We start from the raw sequence: 11,816 nt of genomic DNA, 5'->3' as shown, positions 1-11,816 counted from the left end.
TTGTTTAGTGCTGCCGCCTGGTGGTCACTTCGCAGTTGTGTAACCAAATGCAAATGTGCAACCTTTTATCAAAGATACTCAAACCGTCTTTGCTTTTTTTTCTTAAGCTTTTTTTTTTTTGTTTCTCTTTATTGTTAATATTCATCTAGCTGCCTTTGTGCTTTATATTCACATATGACACACAGACTGTCAGTCTATTGATGCAAATAATATCAACACAGCTAATTTCATACCCTCTTAACAGGCCACTCAACCAATAATATTTAAAAAATAAATAAAAGTTTAAATATCATTTCCAATTATTCTCTATAAATAGCCAATGAATATCATAGCATTTTACTTGAAATATAGCTATTCTACTTGTATTGAACATTTCCACAAAAGAGCACTGACCAGACAAAGTAACATCCTGGAGACGTATCATAGTTTTTGTTAATGGTTTTATTTTTACAATAAAATGTAATGTTACAATTTAACATAACGCAGAGGTGGCTCACAAAAAATAGCAAATGGCAAAATGACTATATAGATTTGTCAAGACTGTTCTAAAGCGATGCCATCAAAAAACAAAACAAAAAACATTTTAACAATAAAGGTGTTAACAGACTAGTGGGTCAAAAAGGAGATACACCTAGCAAAAGCAAAAAGCCTTGAAGAAAGACAGTTCTATGTAAAGTAATATGGTTTCTTGACATTGACGCCATATTCTGAGAGAGCAGGACTCAGATCTTCCATAGTCAGAGTGTACTTCTTATCCTGTAAACAGAGAAGAGAAAAAATAATAATACCATGGTCAGAGAAATATTATGATCAGAGCATTTGAAGGCAGTTTACAACAGTATCAAACTTGAAACACTCCCCATTCCAACACACCGCATTGTCAAATATTGTATTTAATGACAAACACTGACCTTTGTCTTACTCCTTGAGCTTCCTGAAGCAGTGCCCTTCATTTTACAGTACTGCAGCGCATCATTGGCGATGTCTGAGATAAACTTTTGAGAAGCAAGGGAGATCAGACGGATTCTGTAGAGATGAAGAAGAAAATCAGTCTTTTGGACATTTCTTTCTCTACACAGCCAGATTGTGTCTGCCTGTCATGGCAAACCATTCAGCTGTGTGATCTCATTTTCCTTTCCAATTGAACATATCAGTCAGTATCTATCAGAAAACTGTGTATCTGTGGCCTACTAGGCTTAAAAGAGTCTGTATTTTATGCTCACTGATGCCAATGACAGGAAATATGGAAAATTATTATTTCTAATAACATGATTGATAGATTAGAATTATTGCTTATAGTCAGCTATCACCTGTGGTTAATACCCACTTACCACCTTGTCTGGTGCATGCCAGGCCACCAAAACAAAACAATATGTTGGCTGTGTGTGAGACTGATATTCTGTTTACTCTTTAAGCTGGTAGCTGTGACTAACCTCGAAATGTGACTATGAACAGATCTGTTCTGTTTGTGTCATTTGGTACCATGGGTATCGGGCAGACCACTCACACTGAAACTGTGTGGAACTTACATTCTTGGATCAGAGGCCTCAAATCCAGCCCTGTTGAGGTAGTACCCTGTAACTGCATCAGGAATCTGAACAAGAGAAAGAGAGCAGACTTCAGCATATGTTCACATTTCACATAGCCATCTATCTTTCACTACCCCGGACATGTGATTTGTCATTGATGATCAAACTGATTTCCTGTGGCACAAATTGCAGCCTCAAGATAGTGGTTGTTGTTGTGTAATTTCATGTCAACTATCCATTCTAGTTCATTTAAATGATCATACTTATTCAGCACAGAGTCTTTATGGGAGTACTGGATTTACAGGACATGAATTTAGTGATGCTTACCCTTGGTATGTTTCCAACATTAACCAGTATTACGATGTAGGTCATATGTGTAATGCAGGCATATGTAGGGTTTTGTGTTTCTGATCTTTCTGTGACTGAAAGCAGTGTCTGACACGACTTTTACTTACTGTGGGAGTGTACTCTTCCAGCTGCATGAGGAAATCTGCCAGGGGCGTGGTGGAGATGGCAGGCTTTACATCTCCATTGGTGATGCCACCAGGCACATAAACGCCATTGGAGACATTTGTGTCTGCTGATGGTGTCACCATGGCTGCAGACGTAGAAGCTGAAATAGATGTCATTAGGATGAGTTCATCTTGAGTAAGACAAACTAAATTGTCTACCTACCTACAGCACTGCCCCATAATGAGAGGTTACAGTCTGTACTTCTTTGGAAAAGCACTAACGGGTGCTGATAAAAATATATACTATATAATATGAATTAATGATGGTGTTATTAATATTAATATCAGAAAGCAGTACTGTGTGTGCTAAACTCACCACAATAGCAGTACAGCCTTCAACCTTAGGAATAATCACACAACTGAACTAACAACTTTAAACAAGTTCAATGAAAAAAAAAACAACAACTGCACATTATGGTTTATTTTGCACGGTTGGACTGAATAGAATAGCATTCGTGGATCGCCATCTTATTGTGTACTGCGACAGGCAAAACATTTCAACAACCTGAAGTAGCCTACAAACAAAACACTTGCTACCCTACTACATACTAAGCTAGGTGATGTTTAGCATAAAAACATTAGCCGAAGCCACAACCTTACCATTACTCGTGACCGAAGGGATGCTGCTGACGTTGGTTGTTGCGTTATCATTTACGATACAGTTACTTGAAGTTGAAGACGTCGTAGATGGCACTCCAGTTGTGGCAGACTGATTAACGTTGTCAATGTTCATGTTGATGTTAACCTTAGCTAAAGCGCTAACCTCGGCTAGCTAACACACGGAAACGTCCAAATGTGCCCAAAAGCGCGACTGTAGTGTGTGTATAGCTGTAAGACTACGCCTCTGCAGAGTAGTGTATCGTAAAGTAAGGCTACTTTTGTACTTCGGATGATGATAAAACTAAAGAATTAAACGTTAGACAGCATCGGAAATGTAGCTACAAGTGCAGTGGATCGCTGAGTTCACGCTGCAGAGGTAACAGTGTCACGTGATTCTAAACGCTACATTCGGAGTGACGAAGACACCCGGAGATGTCCGAAGAGGAACGAAGACACCCGGAGATGTCCGAAGAGGAACGAAGTTACCCGGAGATGTCCGAAGGAATGAAGTTACTCGGAGATGTCCGAAGAGGAACGAAGTTACCCGGAGATGTCCGAAGGAATGAAGTTACTCGGAGATGTCCGAAGAGGAACGAAGTTACCCGGAGATGTCCGAAGAGGAAGGCCGACAGTCGGTGGCTCTCTGGTGCCCTGTAATGTAATATATCATTTCATCCAGAAGTGGAGGTCTTAATATCATGATCCTCAAATGATGGTCAAATGTTCACATTAATACTGTTTTTCTTCTTTTGATGCATTGTTTTCATTTCACTCAAGCCAAATGAGTTTGAGTTGAGTTTTATTACATTAAACTCAAATTTCCAGATAACTTTGGCAAGTAGCTATAGAGTTTTCCTGTACACATTGTCCTAAATCCCCTAAGTGTTTTTGTACTTTTATAGGCTACTTCACTTAATTTTTCACCTGTAGCCTATTATTATCCTCATTGGGAGTTATCTTTCAATTGCTCAAATAAATAAATAAATAGGCCATATAAATAAACAAATAAATAAATAAATAAATCTCTTGTCCTGAAATCATGGGTCCATGCCTGAAGTCCTAATGATCACATTATCGCTTCAAAAAACACCCAAACTTCATCAAAATAGTGAGCGTTTCTGAGAAAATGGAGACGAGGCACCGCCATGACATAGTTTTACTGTGGCCCGTGGAAATGCAAACCGGTTCTTCTTAAAAGGTACCAGACTGGCACTAGGTTCATTTTGGTGGAGCAGCTCTATGGGACTGATAATGAGTGGTAATCTGCACACGTTTTAAAATGGGCCGGATTAACCATATGGGCAACGGGGCAGTTGCCCAGGGGCCCAGCACCTGTAAAGGGCCCTGGCCCTAAAATATAAGAATATGCCAATTTGAAATTTTCTTGTCAATGAGTGTGCCACTACAATAAAACAATGTGACACAAAATACAAAAACAACATACCCAACCCAGTTATGTTGTTTTTGTATATATGGATAGATAAAATCATTTATTAGCCTATGGTTTACTTTTCTTCCATACACAGTAATTGCCTGCTTATGGCAATGGTGGTGATATCCAAGAATTTCAAATTGTAGCACAATTACACACACACACACACACACACACACACACACACACACACACACACACACACACACACACACACACACACACACACACACACACACACACACACACACACTGGTTTTATGGTCCCCTATGATGATGTTTGCATGCCCAATAGACTAGCACTATGTTCTTAAGTTCTGTGACAGATCTATTGCACAAAAAAACTATGTGAAACATTTGTGCATCTGTCAATAATGACATCATTGTACTTCTGTACTGGTCCATGCAGAGGCCTGATTTGTTAGTAGCCTATAGAAATATGCTCTTGATGATGACAGCGACCTCGTGATCATTGCTTTGGGGTGGGCCCTTGAGTGTTGTTGCCCAGGGTAGTACTACAGAAAAGTATTACAGTAATCTGGCCGGCCCTGTCTATACATTATGGTGTATTGTCTCTGGAGGTCTCCGGCAGCGGTCAGTCCCTCCGCCGCCCTGCAGGGGGCGGTGACGGCTCTCTGGCTGCTCCGCTGCCTGTCGGCTTCATTACTCGAGGAAGTGAACTGCCACTGCCACTGGTTGTTGTGTTGTCTGGTTGTCTGTCACTCTGTGGACGTGACGCTGGTGTGTTTACTGTCGTGGGCAGACCAAGTTGGACCCACAGTCTATGGTTGGACCACCGCTGAAGGTGGGCAGAAGGTTTTGACAGGCGTATGGGACAAAGCAGGTACGGTGTACATCTTTTTTTTCCTCTGTAGGAGCCTACTCTTATTTATTTAACCAGCGCATTGCGATGAACTGTAATTAAAGCCCATGTTCATAACAGGTAATCCATATCTGTGGATCTGGAGATGTAGAGACGAGCGACCTGTAGGATATTATTGGACTTTGGAGTTTCTTTTGTGAATCATTGTGTGATCAAGTTGTTTTGTTTAAGTTCACAGGGAGCCACAATGACCTCTCCTGTCCGTGTCATCGTGGTGGGAGCTGGGTGTAGAGGGGAGATCTACTCCAATTTTGCCTCCATCCATCCTCAACGCATGAAGGTGAGGAGAGGTTCTCCTTTGTGCTCAAAAGACAAGGAGGCATTTCAGTGAACTGCTTTAGTAACAATACAAAACATTAGCTGACAGCAGAGAAAGAGAAAATCATTGGAAAGTGACAGAAAAGGTATAGCAGCATAGAAAATTTTATGTCACAGTGTGAACAGATCTACAAACCAAGTAACAGTAACAACATAGGATAAAAATTGCAATGAATGAATGAATGAATAAATAAATATCTCTTTAAGGTGCACTGGTATTGCTTTCATGAGCATTTTAGTTCATTTAGCCGATAAAACTTATCCCTGCTGCTTTGTGATTAGAGAACATGACCAGAAGACATTTTCCAACATGACCTGACCATGTTCAATGTCACTTTACAATTTCAGGTTGTTGGAGTGGCTGATCCGAGAAAGTTTGCTCGCACTAAACTTCAACAGAAACACAACATTACAGATGAAAACACATATGAAGGTGAGCATGGAAGAAAAGAAAGCAGTTTATTGCTCATGAACAACTTCATGCTAAAATGCTCTCTTTTTCAAACTAGACTGGCACAATATGGTTGAGAAAGAGAAGTTTGCAGATGCTGTGTTGATATGTACTCCAGATCGCCTCCATAAGGTAATGGAACTGTATGAAACTCTGAAAGTTTATCTCCTCAGTTTCATTTTGGGATTGCAACAGAAACACTTAAATTTTCCAAATTTTAATTCCACTCTTGAAATCTTAGAACAAATACGAGTCTTTCCAAATAATACATTTCAGCAGTAATACCCTGCTCTTGAGTCTTCTTATTGGTTGGGTAATAAATGTGCGAATGTTGTCATTGTTTCTTATCAAATCATCCTATTAAACTGGTTTGTCTTTTTTTAGGAACCTGCAGTGGCCTTTGCAAAGAAGGGCTACCATATTCTCCTGGAGAAACCAATGGCAGTGAGTGATTAAGATTCAGATTACACATAAAACATTTTAACATAACACACCCCTCATTTTCTACTGTCTCTCACTGCATGTGTGTGATACTCATGCTGTCCTCGCGCACGACTTTAGACAACTGCTGAAGACTGCAGAGCGATCGTGGAGGCTTGCACTCAGAGTGGTGTGATGCTGTCAGTGGGTCATGTTCTCCGCTACGACCCTGTCATCCACAAGATAAAGGTGAACACGCTCAAGTGGAAACAACACACTCGCAGCACCTGATCAAGATCAATCAGTAAAAAGAGCTCTGTTTAACCAAAAATTTACTTGATGCAAAAAATACAAAGTTATTTTTACTTTTGATCAATAAAATCAATTGGTAGAGTTCAGTAAGTACTCAGAGCTTTTTGCTTTTTTTTTTTAAACCTGTAATAATCGGGTTTGGTTTTATTTTTCTCTAGAAGCTGATAGATGATGGCATTGTAGGTGATGTGATCCATATTCAGCACCTTGAGCCGGTAAGTGTGCGAACAAAAAAACATATACAACATACAACATATACATAACAAGATGATAGGACTCCTTATCAGCCCTATTGATTGACAGTTGTTTTCATGTGTGAGTTTCTTTGAATCCAAATAAATAATTGTAAATCATATCCTATAACAATCCTTATAAACATAGTTCTTATTAAATAGAACATGATATTTTCCAATTCAAATTTGTACTTCATCTGTAGTGAATGTGTCCCTTTTGTGTCCCCACATTTTTTATTTAAGTCAGATGTTTAACATGCAGCATCAACCTCTTGTTCTAGGTCGGCTTCTATCACTTTGCTCACTCGTTTGTTCGAGGAAGCTGGAGGAATGAGGCTGAGAGCTCTTTTGTTCTTTTAGCCAAATCGTGCCATGACATTGACCTGATACACAACTGGGCTGGAGCCCGCAGGTAAACCATAAACACTAGTCAATGATCAACTCCAAACTCGTGTCAGGTTAAGAAATACCGTTTAGAGTTGTGTATACTGTCACCACTAAAATAAATATTTTGACTCTTCAGCTGGATGATATCAAGCCTTCATCCAAACAGTGCTATCGGAACTGGACTCAATGTCGTGGGCTTTTTATTGAACGACGGCTTCTGTGTTGTCAGGTGGTTGGGGCTGTTTGTTCTCTTCCTACGATTAAGCATTAACAGTTTGTATTTGCAGGTGTGTGAAAGTGTCATCATTTGGATCAGTCAGCCACTTCCGAAAAGACGACAAGGTGTGTGCACTGTTTATAATATGTGATCCAACAGAGACTGACACATTGCTCTTGTATTTGGTTTTAAATTTGTTTTGATTTTTACATTTTAAAGATCTATGAATGCTCACATCACTTAAATACTATTCATCCTCTGAGTTAGTTGTTTTTGTTACTGCATCTTATGAATGACAGAAATGGCTGTAGTGAGTATGAATAATAAATATGCTGTGTTTTTATCGTCAGCCCAAAGGCGCCGCAGATCGCTGCATGGATTGTTCCGTGGAAAAAGGCTGTCCATACTCGGCACGCAAAATCTACCTAGACAGAGTGAAACAGGTTCATATTTCATCACATTCTTTTCACCATCTGCTATACTTCACCATCTGTTATCATGATGTGTATTTCTCGTTTCATATGTGCTGTGTGTACGTATGTGTACTAGGGTCACACTGGCTGGCCTGTTGCAGTCATATGTCCGAACTCATACCCGGACATCGAGTCAGTAACTGAGGCACTGAGGACTGGACCATACGGCCGCTGTGTGTACAATTGTGACAACGATGTCTGCAGTAACCAGGTTTGTAGCACATTCACATTCACTGAGAATTTTACAACATCATGAGTACATTTTTTATATATTTTTATGATATTTTTGTTATATTTAACTTTGTGTCTCATTTTTCTGTTGCTTTCCCTGCTGGTCTCTTTAGAGTTACCAAACAATGTTCTGTTGTACAACTACATTGACCGGACCATGACCATGACATTAAGATTGGTTTCTGATTAAATTAAACTCAAACACTTAATACAATTAGTTTTGTGCTATTACTCATGCTGCCTTTCCTGTTTCTAAAATTGGCACTGTCATTAACTTAAAAGATGGTTGTTTGAACTGAAAATTCACAATTTACTCCCCCTTAAAACAGCTCCATTTATGTCACTTGAGATAACTTACCGTTTTAACTCCCTTTGTCTTGTCTAGTAATATCTGTTCTGTTTTGCCCAGGTTGTAAACATGGAGTTTGAAGGCGATCTGACTGCAGCCTTTTCCATGGTAGCCTTCACTGAGCAGATGTGCCAGCGAAAAACAACCATCTATGGCAGCAAGGTAGGACTGGAGGTGCCACAAACAAAAAGAGTACACCAAACTTTACACCCAAAAGTTACTCAAATATGATTAGTATCCAAAATGCTACGATTTTTAATTGCCTTTAAGAAAGAAAAGCACAAGTGTATAGATTAAGTGACGAGGTAAGAGTCTGTCATCATTTCAAGGTGGCACTATAGATCAGAAAAAACACAGATTAAAACTACTGTTTCATCAGTGGACAAACTGTATTATTGGTTAATTTGCTGGAACTGTATTAGCATTGTACCACCAATCCAAAAGGTATTCAATTAGGGTCTGATATGGTGGCTCAGGAGGTTCAGTTTGTTCAATCCCCAACTCTGGGAAAGATACAGAACCCCAAACTTGGGGCGGTGCGTGGCGCAGTGGTTAAAGCGGCCGCCCCATGTAGAGGCTACAGTCCTCAACGTGATTCGAGTCCCGCGTCGGGCAGACCTTTCCTGCATGTCATTCCCCCTCTCTCTGCCTCCCCCTTTCCTGTCTATCTCACTGTGCTATCAAATAAATAAAAAAAACAGAACCCCAAACTGGCCCCAAATGTGTGTGTATGGTAAAAAAGAAAAGGCACAGTACACTTTACACTACTAATTACAGTTACCCATTCAATTACCCATTATGTCCTAAGGATGAGAGCATTGTCACCCTGTTTCTTGTTTGTTATCTGTGTGTATGTAATGAAGCATGTCTTTACAGGGGGAGCTGTCATATGATGGCCATGAGATTCGCGTGTTTGACTTTCTCACCCAGAGATCTACTAATCACAGAGCAGACAGTAATACCCCGGGGCACTTTGGCATGAGTGGGCACGGTGGAGCAGACTACCACCTCATTGATGCTTTTATATCTGCTGTGGCGGTGAGTTTTTTGTAAATAGTGTAAACGTTTAATCTTGTTAATGTAAGTTTTCTCCGGAGCTTTTAATTCACATCTCTTTATTCCACATCATAGTTAATGTCTTTGGTTGTTTCTGGGTGAGCGGGTTTGATTTGAAGCTTTAATTTAGCTGCAGCTGTCAGGGATGAGGACAGATTACCAGCGTTTACTGTGTTTACATTTCGTACCTGTTATGTGGGTGAGGCTCTGGCACAGGATCTAAAGGATGAATGGGATTAGGAAACACTGACTGTGTTGGTTGATCATGCTGTGTTTGTGCATGCAGAGCAATGATCCGTCCTTGATCCGGTCGGGCCCTGAGGAGACGCTGGTGAGCCATTTACTGGTGTTTGAGGCTGAGCGTTCACGACTGGAGAGCAGGGTGGTGTACTGTGCTGATGTTATTAGGGACCAGACGACTGAACAAAACTAACATGAAAAATGACCTCACCTTATATATCAAACACAATGATGCTGCCTGGATTATTAAAGACAGTTAAACCAATTAATTAATTAACTAATGAACGTAAGGCCAAATCTTAGGACAGAATACATGTTGATTATTTAGTTCGTATTGCTCAGGGATTTTAATACTGTCTGATTGTCTGTGTGAGTCGATGTGACTGAATTTTATTTAATGATTTTAGCACAATGGGAAGAACTTGATCATTTGTTGTTTAGCATAATGTCTTTGTGTAATTAATGATAATTTACTGTCACAATTAAAAAGTTGGGAAACTTTACTATAAATTGTCTTTTTAAATTATTTTTTAAAATTGTCAATATGCAGAACATTTGTCAGGATACTTTGGCCTCGTTTAATGCTCAAAGGTAAACAATATTGTGCAAAATTGATGAACCTTTGTTTTTTGAGACACTTCAATACTGAAGTGAATTTATTGAATGTGCATAAAACTGACCGAACAAATGCATGTAAGTATGCACAATTAACTCTAACACTTTAAAATCAAAGTCAGTTGTTACATTAGGCAGTTTATCCTCTGTGGTGTAAGCTCTGCACTTTTTGCAGTAAACTACAGTAAGTCAACCGCTCTATAAATAACTAAATTAATAACTTTAATACTATTGCCTCTAATCAGAGATAAAAGCTATGGTCCTTGTAGGATAAACAGAGAACTTCTCTGCCCATGTTCCAGGTGCTTGTTAGTGACAGTAACATCTTCTGAACACCAGGTGTCACTAGTAAATTTAATTTGCAGTCACCATATTTGATAAAGTTAACACTGAGCGGTGATCTGCCCTGTTCCAGTCTGTAATTAACACTGCCAGACCTCAAAATGTTGCGGAGCATCACAGCAGTAATGATGATGTGTTTGATGGCTGTGTAGACGAACACTGGCCACAACAGGAAAAAGACAGAAACACTGCAACGAAGCTTCGGCGTAGCAGTAAATAAAATGCAAGTGTTGGTTCTAATAAGCAGGATGGTGGGTATTTAACCTCTTTATTAACCTGCTTGATACATTTCAAATAATGTTGTCTAGTCTAAATGGATTTTGTGGTCAAAGCATGACATTTAATGACCTTTTTTTGTGGTCAATATCATAGGCTGCTCCCTCCTGAACTTCATGAATCTAAACTGTTTGTTCTGGACAGAAAATATTACATTTAAACAACAATCAGACACATCAAATGTGCTAAAATGTATGACTAAGGCGACAACTTTTTTGTCGAATTTTTTTTTTCTTTCTCCGGCACATTTTTGTTGTCAAGATGCTTTGCGCCCCCCATTAAATATTAATGCATTTATACAAGGTTGACTGGCAATCTCTGCCTTTTTGCTATTTATAACATATTCTTTGTACCTGGCCAAATCCGTCTTCATGCCATTTAACTTATGAGTGTGATTATGCTCCTCCTGCAGTTGCTTCAGCTCTTAAACTGTCCATTCCTAGTCGTCGACTCAACGAAGCATTTGTGACTCTGGAATAGAAATATACTTGGAGCCAGAATTACAAAACAGAAAAGAACAGAACCTTCACAAAAAATGAGGTCGGTGAAAATCTAATTTTGTGTGATGGGAAATTGAATCTCCATGTAACACTAACCCTGTGCAGTTTATTTCCTATTAAGCATGTGGTTTTCAGTAAGTTACTGTTATCAGATTTCCAGTGTGGTGTGTAGTTCCCCCACATCTCTCCTGGCCTGTCAACTTTCTTTCCCTTCTCAAAATCTGAAATCAAAGTCAACAAGCAAAGAAAATGAGAATTTGACTTGTACTATACTCTGTATACTATAGTCCACAGGAAAAAGACTTTATCTGTTCTCTTAAAGATACAACTTGACATTTTTTGTCCCTCAGCTCTTCATCTACTTGGTCTCCACCAGTGAACATGGCAGTTTGGTCTTAGGTCAACACTGGCATTTGTCCAATAGCCACAACAGATTTGAA

The 11,816-nt window shown here is 39.4% G+C and overlaps 2 protein-coding genes across 4 annotated transcripts; one reads left to right on the top strand and one right to left on the bottom strand.

Annotated features, from left to right (window-relative positions):
- Positions 1–426: 426 nt before the first annotated feature.
- On the bottom strand, positions 427–3,021 carry taf10 (TAF10 RNA polymerase II, TATA box binding protein (TBP)-associated factor). The gene is made up of 5 exons (XM_085781502.1): positions 2,642–3,021; positions 1,985–2,142; positions 1,530–1,594; positions 912–1,026; positions 427–756 (listed from the first exon to the last, which is right to left on the bottom strand). The coding sequence occupies exons 1-5, from the start codon at positions 2,772–2,774 to the stop codon at positions 667–669; spliced, it is 561 nt and encodes a 186-aa protein (XP_085637628.1). The 5' UTR covers positions 2,775–3,021; the 3' UTR covers positions 427–666.
- Positions 3,022–4,860: 1,839 nt separating this feature from the next.
- LOC146984440 (uncharacterized) lies at positions 4,861–11,172 on the top strand. Of its 3 annotated transcripts, none has more exons than XM_085781499.1 (14): positions 4,861–4,917; positions 5,128–5,236; positions 5,623–5,707; positions 5,784–5,857; positions 6,110–6,169; positions 6,287–6,394; positions 6,616–6,672; positions 6,972–7,102; positions 7,365–7,419; positions 7,645–7,737; positions 7,844–7,978; positions 8,408–8,509; positions 9,224–9,385; positions 9,690–11,172. In XM_085781499.1, exons 1-14 carry the CDS (start codon positions 4,904–4,906, stop codon positions 9,834–9,836), a joined length of 1,332 nt encoding a protein of 443 aa, XP_085637625.1. In that variant the 5' UTR covers positions 4,861–4,903; the 3' UTR covers positions 9,837–11,172. The 3 variants fall into 3 exon arrangements, with proteins under 3 accessions (XP_085637625.1, XP_085637626.1, XP_085637627.1); XM_085781500.1 differs by having other exon boundaries at positions 5,135–5,236; positions 9,690–11,043; XM_085781501.1 differs by having other exon boundaries at positions 9,278–9,385; positions 9,690–9,974.
- Positions 11,173–11,816: the final 644 nt, after the last annotated feature.

This window comes from Trachurus japonicus, chromosome 7, assembly GCF_045865225.1.
Source record: "Trachurus japonicus isolate A0001 chromosome 7, Traja_1.0".
Lineage (NCBI taxonomy): Eukaryota > Metazoa > Chordata > Actinopteri > Carangiformes > Carangidae > Trachurus > Trachurus japonicus.
This window is presented reverse-complemented; position numbering and strand designations above follow the sequence as displayed.